The 18825-nt window shown below is 40.0% G+C and overlaps 1 protein-coding gene across 3 annotated transcripts in view; it reads right to left on the reverse strand.

The window, feature by feature from the left end:
• The window catches only part of LOC133528242 (uncharacterized protein CG7065-like), a 118674-nt gene that overhangs the window by 72708 nt on the left and 27141 nt on the right, over window positions 1–18825 (reverse strand). For all 3 annotated transcript variants that reach the window (XM_061865536.1, XM_061865544.1, XM_061865555.1), the window contains 7 exons: window positions 18477–18609; window positions 17762–17915; window positions 11624–11790; window positions 10980–11089; window positions 10317–10341; window positions 7258–7327; window positions 6393–6535 (listed from right to left, as the gene is read on the reverse strand). In XM_061865536.1, coding sequence (XP_061721520.1) covers window positions 6393–6535; window positions 7258–7327; window positions 10317–10341; window positions 10980–11089; window positions 11624–11790; window positions 17762–17915; window positions 18477–18609 — 802 coding nt within the window. The remainder of the gene's footprint in view (window positions 1–6392; window positions 6536–7257; window positions 7328–10316; window positions 10342–10979; window positions 11090–11623; window positions 11791–17761; window positions 17916–18476; window positions 18610–18825) is intronic.

Consider the following 18825-nt stretch of genomic DNA (forward strand, 5'->3'; position numbering starts at 1 on the left):
CTTCCATGTAAATTAAGTGTCTGACTAGTCAGGCATGGTGTATTTTCAGGTTCCTGCTGTTGTGATAATTCCTGTGGGTCAAAGTTAGAGGGGCTATGTGTAATCCAAGTGTTGTTGGCACGTGACGGTCCTGGTTGGTTAACAGGGCTGGGTGTAACCAAAGTGTTGTTAGCATGTGACGGTCCTGGTTGAGGTTCAGTATTAACAGGTACATTAAGACCAGATTGGAATGTGGATGAAGAAAATTCTGTGGGCTCTTGCGGCTTTACATTAATTGATTTTGCAATTTGTTTTCCAATTTTTAATTTGTTATCAACGGAGTTTTCTATGTATCCTTCTGCTACATTACTTGACCGCCAACCTCCATGCCTCTTCAAAGTTGTTATGTCAGCTCCTGAGTCGGCAAGTAATGTAGCAGAGGTTCTCCTAAATGCATGTCCAGTGTAAAGAGTTGCATCAGGCAAATTTAAGTACTGAGCGATATCTCTCGGCATATTCCCAAACTTGTTTAAGCCTATTACCTGGGCAGTGCACCTTCCTCTTTGAAAATTCTGAAAGAAACGGTCACTTTTGCCCTTAGAAGACCGCAGACTCTGATATTTCTTGACTATTTCTGCAAATGGGCCGTCAATAGTGAAGGACCTGGGAATTTTATTTTTTGTATTTGGTATTTTGACAAGAAGTATGTCCCCATGTGTTTCTATATCTTTTAATGATACATTTGTGAGCTCTTCGCGTCTGGATGCGCCACAGACTCCAAATATAAGAGCAACCTATGAACAAAGTTACATATTTATTATATATTGTAAGACAATTGTTTATTTCATTCTATTTTTTTTAACTTCCTACTTTATTTTTAGAGTTAATTTACTTAAATTGTGTACATATTTTATTAGATTTATATTTAAGTTTATACCTTTGTAGCTAGATGTTGCTGATCTGGAGCTTCATTAATAAACGTCTCAATTTGTTCAGCTGTTAGTACCTTCGATTTTTTACTCTGAAATCCTGCACTTTGCCTTTTTAAGAAAGCAGTCAATCTGGTGTAAGTTTTTATATCTATGTCATGTTTTAACTTTATAACAGCTTTCAACATAGAATATTTTGACCATAATGTTGATGGCCGATAGGTTTCAGACAGCTCTTGAAAATAGGCCATCAAAACAGTCTCTGAAAAAGACTTTGCGTTATGTAAGGTTTTCCACTCGATAAATTTTACATAGACGGCATTATATTGGTTTTTAGATTTTTCTGGAATAACACAGTCATTGGCAATTGCTGCTCTAGCACGAATGTCTGGTGGTGTCATATCAATGTCTGAATCACTCATTTTCAATATTTTTTTATAACTTCTTGTACCAAATTATATATTTATATGCGTTAATGTGTTTAAATAATGTTAGAAGTTATTTCAAAAGGGCGGGCTGATTTGCTTTTAAACTTTTTTTTCTAGGCATACCTATGCTTGTATCATTCAGCCAAATCAAAGAACGATTTTTAGGAAAGTAAATATTTCATACATAGATACCTAAGACAGAGTAGGCTATAAAATGCAAATTCTTAATATTTTTTCGTCATTTATATATTAATGAATACTTTAAATAAATACTCCTAGTATTCGTAAGCGTTTTTAATTTCATAATTTCCAAGTAAAAAATCTAATATAAAATTACTGCGTTTCGAAAGTATAGTTTGGAACTAAAAAGTAAAAAGCACTAGTTCGAGAAATTGAGCTTCTCGCACGCTACGCAGCCACAAAAAGTACCACTTTTTGAGCAACTGTATTAAAAAAATACTTTGAAACCGTTAAGGACATAGGGTGTGTATGATAAATAATTCAAATTCGAATAACTAACAAGGAGCAAGAATAGTATAGTAGTAGTTGTTAACCAAGGGTGGAAAGTGAACCATATCAGCCGAGATATTTTGGCACTCGAACGAAGTGAGAGCGCCAATAGTTCGAGGGTGAGATGGTTATTATTACCAGAGTTAAACACTCTCGACTATGAGGAAACTCAAACACAAAAAGTGTAGGTTTATTATAGATATATTTCTTTAGAACAAATTATTAACAGATACATATTTACAGTGATAGGTAAACAACATAACAACAATGAAATTAAATTAGTTAAAGTTTACCATAGAAATAGGATAAGCGTTTGACATGTCTCTGAAGTTTACAGAGAAATTTGAACAATTCGAAAAAGACAAATTAATAGGACATAAGGACCGTCGTTTAAGAATCTCTCGACCCCTTTTGCAGTGAAAATCTTTAATTTCTTGCTTTTAAAGTTTTCCGATCGTCTTTTTAAAAATGCTAACAAGTTCGTCAAATTCTTGCAAACGTTTTGGTTGTAGGAAGCAAGGAGCCGGCGAAGCGGATCACGAAAGCCGGCGTTAGTGCGGCAAGGGCTCTCGGCAAATAATCTGTACGCACGCGTCTCACGACGGTTCGCATTTCTAGCTTTAATGCTATTCACCAGCTGCACACAGTCAAATTTATTGTTGCAAAGTCCATGTAATAACATTGCATCAAGGAACGAGCGTCTTTTCTCTAACGTTGTTAGACTGTATTTTTTCAGCAGGTTATTATAAGGCAGACGGCTATTCTTGTGAATTTTAAAGTTGATAAATTTAAGGAATTTGTATTGGACTTTATCTATTACATCGATGTATTTTTTGTAGAAGGGATTCCATATACTGCTTGCATATTCTGTCTTTTTTCAGTTTATCCAGTTTGGCCAGTACGACTGAAGCTGAATAATCATTTTATTGTAAATATATATTATTGGTTGGTTGACTGGTAGAGAATGCCTATTGGCATTAAGTCCGCCTGTTGTACTTTTTTTTGTGTGCAATAAAGTTTAAAATAAATAATAAATAATTATTAGTACATTACGATACAAGTGCGATAAATAGGAAATTCAAAATAAATTAAAACACGACCGAAGGGAGTGTTTTAAATCGAGTTGCGAATTACCTATTCGCACATGTATGGTAGTTATCGTACAACGTTTTATTACAGTACATAACATATAGCCCTTTCAATTTGCGACATAGTTACATAATGTGCAAATTATCGCACTAGTGCGGTAAAGTAGCACCATATGTACTGTAAAATGATATTATACATACATATTCCTAATGTAGACATAGTAAGTACATACCTGCTAATTAGCCTGGTCAACACAGAGCGAGCATACGCGCAAGTAACTTCCTCATGCACAATAGTGTAGATGTGCCTCGGCCGAGGTGGCGCGCAGCGCACGTCTACACTGGCCGTATTGTGCGTGAGGAAATTGCCTCGCGCGTATGCACGCTCTATGTGGACCCGACTATTTACTTAAAATTTACTACTTACACGCTTTTTGGACTAAATTAGACAAAAAAGCCATATAAATAAAAGTAAGCTAACTTCCGAAACTTGCATCTCAAAAACTGCTTAACCGATTTTGATGCGGTTTTCGTCATATATTATAAAATGTATTTGAATTTAACATGTAATACTTATTTTCAGACCTTATGTTTTTTAAATATTTCACACTAATATTGTTTGAACAGATTTAGTCTCATTTTTTTTACGTTAAAAAAATTATTATCTTTCAAATGATATAACATTTCTCAATATTTGTTAAACCGTGAAACTTGTGGAATTTGTTGTCTTTTTCCTAACAAACCTCGTTAAACCTCGGCTTCTAAGGGGTGAATTTTTGGGTGCTTCGAAAAAATCGTCTACTATATGCAAAGCGGCTTGTTCCCATTTTAAAATGCAGCTTTTTTTTTTTTTTTTTTTTTTTTTTTTTTTTTTTTTTTTTATACCACGACGGTGGCAAGCAAGCATACGGCCCGCCTGATGGTAAGCAGTCACCGTAGCCTATGGACGCCTGCAACTCCAGAGGTGTTACATGCGCGTTGCCGACCCTTTAAAAATCTGTACACTCCTTTTTTGAAGAACCTCATACTGTAGACCCTCGGGAAAACCTCGGCAGGTAGCTCATTCCACAACCGGAGCGTGCGCGGGAGGAAGTTCCTCTTAAACCGCACAGTGCGTGACCATTTAGGTTCTAGGGTGTGAGGATGAACATCCTGCCGACGGCGGGCGGTGCGGTGATAGAAAGTAGCCGTGGGCATCATGTCAAACAATTCTTCAGAGCACAGCCCATTGTACAAGCGGTAGAACACACATAAGGAGGCAAAGTCTCTCCTTAGACTTAAAGGTTCAATACCGCTTGTGAGTTTGGGATCGTCGACGATTCTTACAGCACGTCTTTGAACTGAGTCGAAGGGCCCAAGCTGGCATCCAGGTGCTCCTGCCCAAAGGTGACAGCAATACTCCATATGGGGTCTCACTTGCGATTTATAAAGTAGCAGTCTTTGCCCTGGAGTAAAGTATCGCTTTGCTTTATTGAGCACACCGAGTTTTTTAGATGCCAGCGCAGCCTTCCCTGCCAGATGACTACGGAATTGGACGTCACTGGAGATGTCGACACCGAGGATCCCAATACTCCCTGACATGGTAAGGGCTGTGCCTTGGAACTGTGGGACCACAGTAAATGGGGTTTTCTTAGCGGTAAACGCGCAAACTTGTGTCTTTGTGGGGTTAAACCGGACTAAATTATCCCGACCCCACACCGAAACTCTGGATAGAGTACTCTCAATATCCGACACAAGGTTTTCACGGCTCTCCAGCACCTCAGAACGAGGGATGTTAGCGCGGCCTGTGTAAAAGGCATCCCCAGTGCTATCGTCCGCATAGCAATGAATATGGCCGATAGACAACATGTCATTGATGTGCAGCAGAAACAGCGTTGGGGATAGCACAGAACCTTGCGGAACGCCAGCGTTAATGTCCATGCTATCAGAGCAGCTTCCGTCTACTACAGCTCGTATGCGTCTGCCGGACAAAAAGCTAGCGATCCACTCGCATAGACCCTCCGGCAGTCCATATGATGGTAACTTCGACAAGAGACCCCGATGCCAGACCCGATCGAACGCCTTCGCTATATCCAGGCTAACTGCCAATGCCTCACCTTGACTCTCAATGGCCGAAGCCCAGCGGTGTGTGAGATACACTAGAAGATCACCAGTCGAGCGACCATGGCGAAAGCCATATTGGCGGTCGCTGATCAGATCGTGTTCCTCTAGGTATCTCAGGAGCTTCGCGTTAATTATACGCTCCATGACCTTAGAGAGAAGGGAGGTGATAGCGATAGGCCTGTAATTCGATGGGTCCGATCTATCGCCCTTTTTTGGCACGGGATGCACAAGGGCCGTCTTCCACGAAGATGGAACATGCCGTTTGTTGCTGGAGAGCGTGAAAAGACGCGCTAACACGGGACACAACTCAGGAGCACACCGCTTTAGCACAACTGCAGGTATACCGTCTGGCCCGCTCGACTTATGGACGTTCAGGGATAGCAACTCCCGCCGAATATCCCTCTGCGTGATAGAGATTTCTGGCATAGAGTATGCGCACCGCGGGATGGTGGGCGGCACGGCGCTACCGTCGTCGTTCATAGTCGAGTTCGAGGCAAAAAGAGTACCAAGAAGATCGGCCTTCTCTTTTGCACTGTGGGCCAGATCACCATCAGTTTTACGCAGCGGTGGTAAAGACGACTGACAGAAATTCCCCTCGGCAGCTTTGGCAAGAGACCAGAACGCGCGACTCCCAGTAGGGTAGCCCGCTAGTTTCTCACCAATTCTGCCGACGAATTCGTATTTAGCCCTGGCAATGGCTTTTTTACTGGACCTCGAGGCAGCGTTTAGTTTACGTTTCACATCAGAAACGTTCGGATCCTTATTAGCGACGGCCTTGATCCAAGCCCTGTAAGCGGCCTGCCTGCGTACTGAAGCTTCTTTACAGGGCCGATTAAACCAAGGACGCCTCTTTGCTCCCGCAGCTATTACCGAGTTGGGAATGAAACAATCCATTCCCATCAATATTGTCTCGGCGACATTAGCTGCGCAGGAGTCAGGATCTTCTGATGTGAAACAGAGCTGCTTCCACGGGTACGCTGCGTAGAATTCACGCAGTCCGTCCCAATCTTTTTTTCATAATGTGCATGACTATATGTTTTGAATACTGATGTCAGTCATGCACGGATTGAAGTGCTTAAGTCAGGGGTTCCCAAAGTGTGCGCCGCGGCGCCCTGGTGCGCCGTAGAAAGTAAAGAGGGGCGCCGTGAGTTCTATCATTATCCGAAACCACAAATATTCGCGGGTACCTATTTGAGCGCTCGCATCGGTAAATAATATAGCGTCGTGTCACTCTTTTTCGACCGTGATTTTAAATTTACAAGGGCGCCGTTGCAAAATACTAAACTTGTAACTGCGCCGCATGTTGAAAAAGATTGGGAACCCCTGGCTTAAGTAGTTAATCATTTGTATGTGACCTGGGCGGATCGCGGTCCCGGTCGTGCGGGAGCTCGGCGCGGCCGCGCGGGCGCTCTGGGCGCCGCCGTGGCTCCTGCTCGTCGCTAATGTCCGACAGGGACTCCAACGACCCGCCGCGCCGCTCCTGTCGCCGACCCGAACGCTGCAAATGGCACCACATAAAATATATATATATATGTGTCAAGTTTCAAAACTCCTATATACCTCATTTTATCGGGACGAACTAGCGCCTTCTCTTTTGCCCTTTCGTATGCAAACGAAAGGGACAAAAGAAGGTCGGTGGATGTAAACCTGAATGGCAGGATAGGTTTACATACCGGCGGCGGCGTCCGGTTTTTGAATAAAGTTTATTTTCATTATGTTTTGTTTCTTTGTTGTCTTGTTAATTGTTATTGTTTGTCACGAAGAGATAGTAGCATGGGATTTATGCCATGGGTGCTCAGACAAGACAAGCCAAGTAATAATTGAAAAACGTTGACCGCCATGTAGGCCTATTCCGTGGTCAATTAGGTCCTTTTTATATTTCTGGTACTAGTTCCTCTTGATAAATGAAGAATACCTAGACTCTAGAATACCTAGAGAGATTTGTCGCTGGCTATTAATATACGAGTGAATCGGATACATGGTTAACTACACGAAAATGTCACCAACGTACAAATCCGCCGCTACCGATGATAAGTTGACAAACCCGGACAATTAAGCCAAGGATAGACCAGGCGACAAATGTCCGGACTCTGGCGATATTGCGCGCCTTACAGCGAAGTCCGGCAACGTCGCGCCACATCACCCGACGTCACTGGCGGCATGCGTCGTGGGACATTTTTCGCCTAGTCTATCCCTGGCTTTATGGGTCATGTTACTAACCGAGAATGCGTTGAAATGAGGTTTAGACGGCGCAGCCACGTGCGGAGGGGATGGATCTTTGTCTCTGCTCCTGCAATTATAACAAAATACATATACCTAACGGTAAATACGTGTTATACTATTATGCCTGATACATAACATTAATACGAAAGTAACGCTGTATATCTGTTACCTCTTAAGCCTTAAACAACTGGCTCTAAATTAGATAAAAGTTTGGTATCGATATTGAGTCCCGGGAAAGGACATACGATAGTTTCCAGTACGCATATCATCCTTTAAGGGAGTTAAAATGGGAGCGGAACTGTACTACGGAAATGGGAAGTCGAAGTACGAATTCTAAGGAGACCAAGTTGCGGGCAGCAGCTCGTAATAAGCACCGGTACCTATTGTTAAGTATGGGACAAGTGGGTTATTCCCACTACACTCGCGTGCAAAAGTATTGCATCACTTTGCATTTTTTCAACTGCACCCAATAATTTTGTAAACCGGTTATTTTCGATTAATTATTTTAATGGGATCATGTTCCTTGAAGTTTTACCTTTACGAAAAGTTAAAAAACATGGAAAACGGCCCAGTATTTTTCAAATTATCGGCATTTTCCCGATTTGTGAGCGGTTTCGCGTTATCACGCGCACGAGTTGCGCTACCCTTGACCCCTATAAAACGGGGGGTAGGGGAGGGGTTGTTATCACCAGCTGGGGATATACAAAACCTATATTCGGTCCAGCATGACGTACGCAGCTCCCGCCTGGTACGCCATGACGGCTGAGACACATAAAAAGAGACTGCGTGCGCAGGAGAATGCGGCCCTCCGCACTATAGTCAACGCCCCCCGCTTCGTGAGCAACATTGACATCCAGCGCGGGCTGAAATGGCAGAGCCTGGACACCTTCATCAGCCAATTATCGAGCAAAATGTTCGAGCGCGCCGACCACTCGCGACACCTCCATCTGCAGGGCATCGCGCCACTCCACGCACGCCCCCCGGACAACCGCCGACAGCGCCAGCTCCCCAGGACACTGGTGCCAGTAGCCGCAGGAGACGAGGAAGACCGCAGCAGCCAGACGGAGCCCGCAAACCCGCAAAGCCGCTGATAGGCCACCTCAAAACAAAGCCATGATCGGCACTCATGAGTGGCCATCACGGCCAATCATGGCCAATCACGGCCAATTGAAGCCACAGCTCTAGATGAGCACAGAAGGACCCTCCCGTTGTAACGGGAGGCGAAAACCAACCGCCAAAAATCCCCCATAGGGATGGAAAGGCCACTCACCCCCACAACAAATGGGGTGTGAAAGAAATACTCGACCCGGGTTGTTATCAGTCACTTATCGAAAGTTGACCGGTACACATCTCCGCATATTTTCCCGTGAAGAAGACCTGTGAAAAATGGAAACCACTGAAGCTGAAGTCCGCCAAGTCGTCCAGCTCCTGCAAGAGGGGCGTAGCCAACGTTCAGTAGCTGCCACGCTGAATTTAAGTCAATCTACAGTTTGCAGAGTTTACCAGAGGTTCCAACGGACTGGATCCTTTACTTCAAGACCAAGAAGCGGCCGCAAAAAGAGTACATCAGAGAGGGACGACCGCTTCATTGTCACAACATCTCTCCGAGATCGACACCTGACAAGCGTTGCCATCCAGCAGCGTCTGCGTGAGATACGAGGAGTGGCTGCCAGTGAGTGGACAATAAGAAGAAGACTCAAGAAAGCGAACTTGACACCCAGGAGGCCTGCAACGGGGCCCAGATTGCTGGCGCGACACCGTACAGCCCGAAGAGAGTTTGCAGAAAATCATATGGACTGGACCATTGAGCAATGGACCCCAGTTCTCTTCTCGGACGAGTGCAGAATATGTTTGAATGGATGTGACCGAAGAGGAAGAGTCTACAGAAGGCCAGAAGAACGGTTCGCCCAATGTTGCTTCTCCGAAAGGGTCGCCTATGGCGGTGGATCCGTGATGTTCTGAGGCGGCGTTTCCTACGACGCGCGAACAGAGCTGGTTTTCGTGCCTGGCGGGGGCCGTGGCGGTGGATTGACCGCTGCAAAATACATTACTGACATCCTGGAGGAACATGTTGTTCTGATGAGGGGTTCATCCTAATGCAGGATAATGCCCCGTGTCATACCGCTAGGGCCACCGCAGCCTACCTTCTCGAAGTGGGCATCGACACCATGGACTGGCCAGCGATGAGCCCGGACCTTAACCCCATTGAACACGTGTGGGACTACCTGAAAAGGAGGATTCGGAAGCGGAATCCTGCCCCGGCCAATGTTGAGGAGCTGAAGGGAGCCTTGCTGGAGGAGTGGGACGCTATTCCACAAGATTTCATTAGAAAATTAATTAGGTCTATGAAAAACCGCTTGATTTGTGTGAGGAGGGCTAGGGGTGGCAACACCAGGTATTAATTTAATAATAATAATTTATTTTGTATTAAATAAATTACTTTTATTCTTAACTTTCCTAAATTTATTTCTCGACCATTATGTCGCTACTTTCAGTTTCTGATTTTTTTCAGTCTTCAGATTTGAAATTTCATTAAATTTTCTAATGCGTTAGATTATAAGCTTTCAGTTGATACCAAAATTTTCAGAATCGGCTCTAGAATTACAAAGATATTGGGTGCAGTCGAAAAAATGCAAAGTGATGCAATACTTTTGCACGCGAGTGTAGTTACCAGTGGTGACTACTGGGATTTTATTTCGCAGTAGTTACCAAATTAAAGGAGTTAAAAAAAACACAGTGCCGTTAAATAATTGAATTAAATATAAAAATTGATCTTTAATTGTTGAAAATTACAACATGTTGAATTTTAGACCAACGACTTTCGATTGCGATATAAAAGGGGATTTGTTTTTTTTAACTCCGTTAACTTCAGGGTATGGCTAAGTACCTTGAAGGAAACTGAATGGCATAAATAAATGGAATAAAATTTACTGTACCTCTATGATTGTTAAGTTTAAATTCGCTTGGTATATAGCACAAAGGAAAACGTGCAGAGTGAGAGGCAATTAACACACTTTTTTTCAATACTTTATAATAAAAATATGTCCAGTACTAACCTGATTGCCAATTTTGAGTCGTTATCTGAAACATAATATTTGGTTAAAACTAGTGTCCGGCCGAAACCGGAAAAAATGACGAAGTTCTTTCTTTTTAGATCACGGTAGCCCCCGCCAAGACGAGCAAAGTGAAGCGCAAGGGAGAGAAGCCTTCCTTTTCTCGAAGCGCTTCGTCGTTTGTTTGAACCCTCATAACAGGTTTGGATTATACTAGATCAGAGACGAACTATTTCTGTATCACTCGATACAAACTAACATGTGGGATTTGTCAAAATTGTATGCAATTGACATTTCATTTCTAAGAAAAGGCATCTCGACTGATATTAAAATAGAGGTCAAATCGAATTGCTTTTTTCTTCAAAGATGTTCCAAATTTGAATGTCATAACTAAATCGATTTTGATGTAGTTATGAAGCAATAACAACATTTTCACATATAAGAAATTTGTTGTAACAAAACAGTTTATCGTAACGTTTGAAGGCATCATAGAGGGTTTATGATATGTGTGTAGATAAAGTAAGTTATTAGTCGTTTTGTTTTTTAGTTTACGTGCACCCTGCATCCTGATTCTCACCATTTACTGCAGACTCCCTAACGGAAAGGTGACCAGCTACAAATGCAAGTCGGGAAATACTGACATCTGAAACAACTATTCGCACTCACCTGATTTCAATAACGTGTTGATTAGATCGACGTCAACCACTTCTTCAAAGGTGGGGCCGTTGGTTTCAGAGAAATGGAAGCCTTTGAATATCCACTGATGAATACTCTCCCTGTTAAAATATTTATTTAAAGTATTATCATTACAGCAGCTTAAAAAACGAAAGGCATCATCCAATGAGAGCATAAAAAAGAATTTTGACGTCAAGACGAGATTCCTGATTGACATCGTAGCAAACTAGCAGTTTAGTTTCATCGAGCTATTTGAGTTACAGGATAATGTTATATATTATTTTGGACTCAACGCGCGAGTAAGTTTTTTTGTACCTGTGGTGCGCTAGCTAGCGGCAGCAATGAATAATTCGAATCTTGCCAATGCACCGTAATTTCATCGGCATCTAAAAGTGGAGTTTTGCCTAGGGCTGCTATTATGTTCGCTGATGAAAACCCCCGACGTTTCATTGCAATGCACAAATACACCATATACATTTTTTACATATACCTGACACAAAAAGGAAGCTTTTAAAAATCCCGTCTCGTTCCTCCAAATTAAGAGTCTCGACCCTGTGTCGTTTTTACGATCCCTCGGCTAAGTGTGTATAAGCCAAGTTTTGAAAAGGAAGTAATTCGAGCAGTATGATTCTAACTTATCGTTGTCATATTCCTCCTTATCGATGTGCACGGGTCGCTGGCGGCCGTGCTTGTCCTCGATGCGCTGCGCCAGGCGGTTCATGATGACGGACACGCCCTCGCGGTACTTCGGCTGCGCGCGGTACGGCGTCATGAGGCTGCAAGCCTTCCCGAAGTGACGCACCTGCCGATCAATCTACTCTCACTAAACCTATTCAGTATGGATTCTAGAGAAATGCCTTAGACTCTAGTCTAGTCTAGGTCCTAGACGACCTAGATTATGCGAGTAATCTAATGCATAGTGTCCACATATATAGAAAAGCCTTATCAGATAAAAGAAACATTTACTATCTTCAAAATTGAGTTAATTCGAATATCAGTGTCTTAGAGAAATTAACCTTAACGGAGTTCAAATAAACACGGTGTATATAATAACCAACGAAGCGAAGTATTAAATTATATGTAGTACTTTTCAAATAGCTTGAGTGCGGTAGGAAACATTTTGCGTTTTGAAGTTATATATTGTATACAGATGACAGCTGTCACTGTACCCAAGCTAAAAATAGCCATTAATCATTTGGACATCATAGAAACACAATGCTGGAAATAAATAAAAATCGAGCTACAACAAATAATTCACAAACGGTCCACAATTTCCACATTATAACCAATATCGATCTTCTTCTGTTATAATTTATCTGCTTAATAAATAGTTCAGCTGCAAAATTATTATTTGGTCAGCAAGATTTAAAAGTTGGATGGTAGAAACAACATGTCTCCAAGCAGTTTAATTGAGACGTATGCAGGTTAAAGGAATGGTAATCTGTTATAATAAGGTGGCTAACGTTTGATTAAAAAAATCGGCAGAGTTGCAGGCGGAGCGAAATCAGCCCATGTGACACGATACCACCATCCTCAAGGTCACCAAATGCAAGGTCAACTAAAACCAAATCAGAGCACCCCACTATCCACGTGGTCTTGTATGTCCTTCCCTAAAGAGCAATTGCGAAAACGGAGGCGCGGAGGGAGGGCGGCCCTCGCCCGCTGTGACAGAGTGCGAGTGCGAGTGCGTGCTATTCAGGGTTGGCAATTGTATACGGAAGATAATTTCTGCCAAATGTGTAGACATTACAGACAGACACTAGCAGCAAGCAATTTTATCTCAAATGTTTCTGTTGTTTAAAACACGTTGTTTGCTCAATTAATTTTGAAAAAAAGTGAGTGGTTGGCACCCAAATTCCCCAAAGTTTGCAGCTCTTGACTTATTTCTGTGGGGCTATCTAAAATTACGTGTCTATGCTAACGAGCTGATGAAATTTAAACAGTTAAAACCGACTATTCGACACAAATGTACTAAGATAATGCGAAAAATGTGCGAATAGATGCTGAACATTGGGATGATAAGAGCTTACATTTGCCTGATGTTAGAGGTGGACATATGTCAGACATTATGTTTCGCATGAATTTGCCAACCCTGAAGAATATATTTTTAAAACAATACTTAATAATTTTTGAACTTAATACAGTTAAAATTTAAAAACAAAATGTATACTTCTTATTTGACCATCCTGTACCATCAAATTATTAATTTGCCAACCAAATCAATTTAGAGCAGCTCAGTATGATATTATTTGCGAACTGATTTAGAAATACTTGCTAACTTTAAGTTGCTGACCAAGTAAACATTTTGGCTGACCAGATATATATTTGGGTACATCATAATTTTTAAGAAAAATAACCGACTTCATTGAGGGAGACCGGTGAAAGAACGATTATTGTTGATTTGAGATTTCATACAATGAAATTAAAAAGACAGCGTCCTACGCCTAATTATGTAGAAAAGGAGGTAACATGTTTTTTTTTGCCACTGCACCCACCTTGACACATTTCAGATTTGCCCTATGGTTGACTGGTAAGATACCCGCAATAGGGTATTCGACTGTATTTAAGATAAATTATTTCAAACCATGCATGAAATAAAGCACCAGATAATTATTAAAAAAACTAAATAGGATAGAAATATAAAAATGTGCCTTGAAAACCTAACTGCTTGGCAAAGAGAACAAATTGCCAAACGTGAACTGTGCATCGTTGAAGAGTTTCGTTCTGTTCATCATCAGCAGTTCCACTTCATAAAATGTCACTTCTACAAATGTAAATACTTGATTTGTTAATGAAAATACTAAGATCACTATATATGCCTTTAACATTTGAGGAGTACCCTCGAGTCCTCATGGACCCCATCGTCAGAACTCGAACTTGACAAAAATTTGTCTTGAAAATCTAATTTGCTTAACAAACACAGCGAAGAGGACAAATCACCAAACGTGTACTATGCGTCGTTGAAAAGTACCATTCTGATCATCATCAGCAGTTCCACTTCATCAAATGTCACTTTTTAAAATGTTAATGCTTGATTTGTTAAAGAAAATACAAAAATCACTATATGACTGGTAGAGAATGCCTCATGGCATTAAGTTCGCCTTTTGTACATTAAGTTTTTCTTTTGTGCAATAAAGTTTTAAATAAAATAATAAATATATGTATGCCTTTCATATTTGAAGAGTTCACTAGATTCCTCATGGACCCCATCGTCAGGACTCGAACCTGACAAAAATTTGTCTTGAAAATCTAATTTACTTAACAAACACAGCGAAGAGGAGAAATCGCCAAACGTGTACTATGCGTCGTTGAAGAGTACCATTCTGATCATCATCAGCAGTTCCACTTCATCAAATGTCACTTTTTTAAATGTAAATGCTTGATTTGTTACAGAAAATACAAAAATCACTGTATATATGCCTTCCACATTTGAAGAGTTCCCTCGATTCCTCATGGATCCCATCATCAGAACTGAGTTTTGACAAAAACGGGACCAATCTGTATACACGGTGCTCACGAGGAACCCAAAAGATTTTGACAGTGTATTACTGATCACATTTAGAGACTTTTCTGGATTTCGCCTAGTTTCAGAGTTAATACCAATGTAAAAAAAAAAATCCTCTTATCGTAACTTAGTGCAAAACGCCTTTTTGATCGCGATGATGCCATTATGGGGCGTAGTCTAAACATCCTTATTCATAGATGTCAAAAAGTGACAAGTAACCTTTGCAAGAACTAGTTTTTACAAAAAAAATCGTAAAAAATTATTTTCCGTGCCAGTTTTACCATAACATTCACATTTTATGTACAAATACGATTAAAATTTGAAAAAAAGAAAAGAAATTGTTTTTGGCGAAATTTAGTGACTCATATAACATTTTTTCCTTCTTTTGGCCTCAGAAGTACGTGGTTAAAATCTTTCGGGTTCCTCGTGAGCACCGTGTATATATAATAGTATTTTCAAAATCGGGTAAGAAATGACGGAGTTATGGAGTAACAAACATTAAAAGAAAAACAAAAAAAAACATACAACCGAATTGATAACCTCCTCTTTTGAAATCTTGAAGTCGGTTAAAAATAGGAATATTTTGCAGATCACTTAAATGACACATGATAATAAATAAATAAATCCATTTATTTACGACCAACTTGGATCAATATGTGTCAGTTATAGTTTTTTCTTAAGGCTAATGTTAGTATATGTATGTAAGTGTTTTAATATACACGATACGAACGAAATCCTACTTCACTACCCTAAGTTTTCAACCCCTGACGCAAAAAGAGGGTGTGCCTGTTTATGGCATCGTGGCTCTCAAAGAGATGGACCGATTTCGATGCGTTTTTTTTAAAGTTAAAATATATATTTTTTAATATATATATAAGCTTGAAATAACTGTTAAATAACAAATTAAAAATAAACCTACGCAATAAAGACTAATAATAATAGACAAAACAACCCTCAAAAAGTAAAAGAATAATCTTTACAGTACATATGGGGCTACTTTATAGCACTAGTGCGAGAAGTAGCATATTACGTTACTGTGTCGAACATTTAAAGGGCCATATGTACTGTAAAACGTTGTACGATACATGTGCGAATAGGTAATTCGCAACTCGTGTCGATTTAAAACACTCCCTTCGGTCGTGTTTTAATTTATCGCCACTCGTTTCGAATTTCCTATTTTTCGCACTTGTATCGTAATGTACTATTATAGATTCTTTTGTTGAGATTTAAAGTCGCGTCGGGGTTTTATTTTATGGGTTGTTTTTAAAAGCTTTTATTTAACTTGCAATGTATGTATGTATGTATGTTTGTTCGGGTGGAATCTTGCAACTCAATTTTGAAGCAGATATCTTCAGCCAATTGAGCTGAAATTTTGTATACACGTTTAGTTTGGATGACAATGCATGATAAATTATGTGACGTCATTCTAAATCCAACATGGCGGACCATTCAAGATGGCGGAATAGTTATTTTTAATGCACTTCTACAATATGGGTATCAAATGAAAGGGATTGTTGACAGTAACTCGAAAAAATATGTGACGTTATTCTAAATCCAATATGGCGGAACATCCATGTCATCATGACCAGAACACGTAAACTAATATGGTTGTTTAAAAACCTAAGACACGCTGCCACAAAAACTGTCTTAAATCAAATTTATGTTGCTCTGGCTCAATCAATTCTCACATATTGTATACCGATCTGGGGTGGGGCCACAAAAACTAAATTCCTTGAACTCGAAAGGGCCCAGAGGGCACTGTTAAAGGTCATGTACTCAAAGCCGTTCACTTTTCCTACAACTGACCTTTATAAAATGTGTGACTTACTGACAGTAAGAAAACTTTACGTGTTAAATGTTATACTAAAGAAACATAAAAATACCTTGTATAAAAATGACCCTATCACTTCACGTAGAAAACCTAATGTAATTCCCGTAGTTATCACCAACACAGCATATGCAAAAAGACAGTTTACTGCTCAATCTACAAGATTATATAACATGGTAAATAAAAATATTAACATCTACCCTGTGAGGCTCAAAGAGTGTAAGACAATGCTAATCAATTGGCTTAAAGATAAAAGCTATCTCGAAATTGAAGATCTCTTAACATAAGTAAGATACCATACATAAATCATAAAATCAAATTCTGTGTAATATGATAAATCCTGCTGCTTTTTATTATATACACTATTTGCTATCATAGATAATATTATTTACCTATAGACATTTCAGATACTCTCCCATACACACGGACACGCGCGCGTACTCAGACACACACACACACACGCACATGCACACTCACACACGCACACATACACGCACACGCGCACACACATACACACACCCCTCCCCCTACTCCCCTCTTAAGGGAACTCTCCATACACACACCCCTCTTAAGTGAACTGGAAACCTGGTATCTTTACCCTGTAAGTTTATTAATTTTCTTTTCTATTTTCTAGTCAACTCATCATGTAGTAATATAGCATTTTTCTGTATTTTAAGTTAATCTGTATCACCTTTGTTAGTTAAGATACTTTACTGCGGAAGAGCGGTGTCTCTTATCACAAGTATCTCGGAATACTTAAAAAGAGACATCTACCCTGTTATTGTAAAAAGCATGTATGCTAACGAATAAATAAAATTTTATTATTTATTCTTTTTTTATCCAAGATGGCGGAATAGTTATTTTTAATGCACTTCTACAATATGGGTATCAAATGAAAGGGATTGTTAAGAGTAACTCAAAATAACTAAAAAGTAAAAAATAAATAAAATATTTTTTTTTAATAAAAGTTTTTATTAAATGCTTTAAAAAGAAGAAAATAAAAATTTCCTTTAAAATTTTAATCATCAACTTATAACCTCATTATACACAATTTATATGTTCATAAAAGCTTGTCGCGAGGTTTAAGTACTTATAAGTATTAAATTAAAATGTATGAAAATTTAAACTTAGCAGATCAAGTTACTTAATTAAAGAGGTACTAGTTTGTTTATACAATTAAATCGCGCGACAAGCTTTTATGAACATATAAATTGTGTATAATGAGGTTATAAGTTAATGATTAAAATTTTAAAGGATAATTTTATTTTCTTCTTTTTAAAGCATTTAAATTTTATACTCAAGTATAAGGCGTATAAATTCAGGATATGATAATAGCGGATTATCGTTAGCATGCCTTTTAAGCGTCCGTAAACTACAAAACCTAAAAGTAATCTCCACTAGACAAATGATCATGGTATAATAATGAAAAATCACTCTTACAAGATAGTTGTATCTGTGCCAAAAGCAGGTCATGTGGTTGATGATGGTGCGCGGGTGGCCCTGTTTGGAGCACAGCGTGCAGGTGTAGGAGGGCTCGTAGTGCGCCTGCTCGGGTGGGTGCTCCACCAGGTACTCCAGGCCCAGCAGCGGCGCCCTGCGACAACACGACATCAAACCGACTGTCCAACCCATACCCGTTCTCCGTATCCACTACGAGGATTGTTTCACCATATTCTTCTTTGTCAAATATTATATAAATACTAGATTCTGCCGCGACTTCATCTGCGTGGAATGATGATGATGATGATTGGGAAGACTATCCTATGTACACCTCCGGTCTCCATCATCAGATCAGCTCAATGGTACCATAGTATTGCATTGTCACTCAACTTACGTATGTGAAGATTACAGCTCAATCATTAATGGGAAGTTGGTCTAATTTAGCTTGCAAGATTTGATTACATACATACGTAATAGACAACGGGACCGATAAAACTAAACAAAAGTTAGTAAAAACACAACATTCCCACGAGCACCACATACACATACGGGCCTTTTAAACCATCAGCCCCATATTTTTTGCGATTGCAGGCTAAGTTCCATAGTAAATGTAGGTTCAGTAAAACCTACAATACCTTCAATGTCACCCGCTCGCAATATGGACAAGAGTTGATAAAGGAAATATTTGTGAAAGTAGCGAATTGTGGTGACTCACTTGACATTATCGACTATGCTTTGTATGTGGCACGTCACGTCTCTGTACTTGCCGTACTTCTGGTCAAACTCGGAAGCGTTTTTGTTGTGCATGTCCACTTCCTGCGCCATCTTTTGCAACACCTTTTCCGTTGCTGGAACAAATTAATTATTCTGACTAGACCTCGTAAGTGCACGCGTACTTATAGTACTAATTAATAATTCAGCAACTTTAAAGACTGTAAAAATACATTGTCTTTAATACTATTGTTTATGATCCTGAAGATGGGGCTCCCCATCCTATGAAATGATCCACGCCATGTTTGGGGTACGTTAACTTTAAATTTAATATTAAACAGTTCGATAAAATT

This window comes from Cydia pomonella, chromosome 1 (genome assembly GCF_033807575.1).
Source record: "Cydia pomonella isolate Wapato2018A chromosome 1, ilCydPomo1, whole genome shotgun sequence".
NCBI lineage: Eukaryota > Metazoa > Arthropoda > Insecta > Lepidoptera > Tortricidae > Cydia > Cydia pomonella.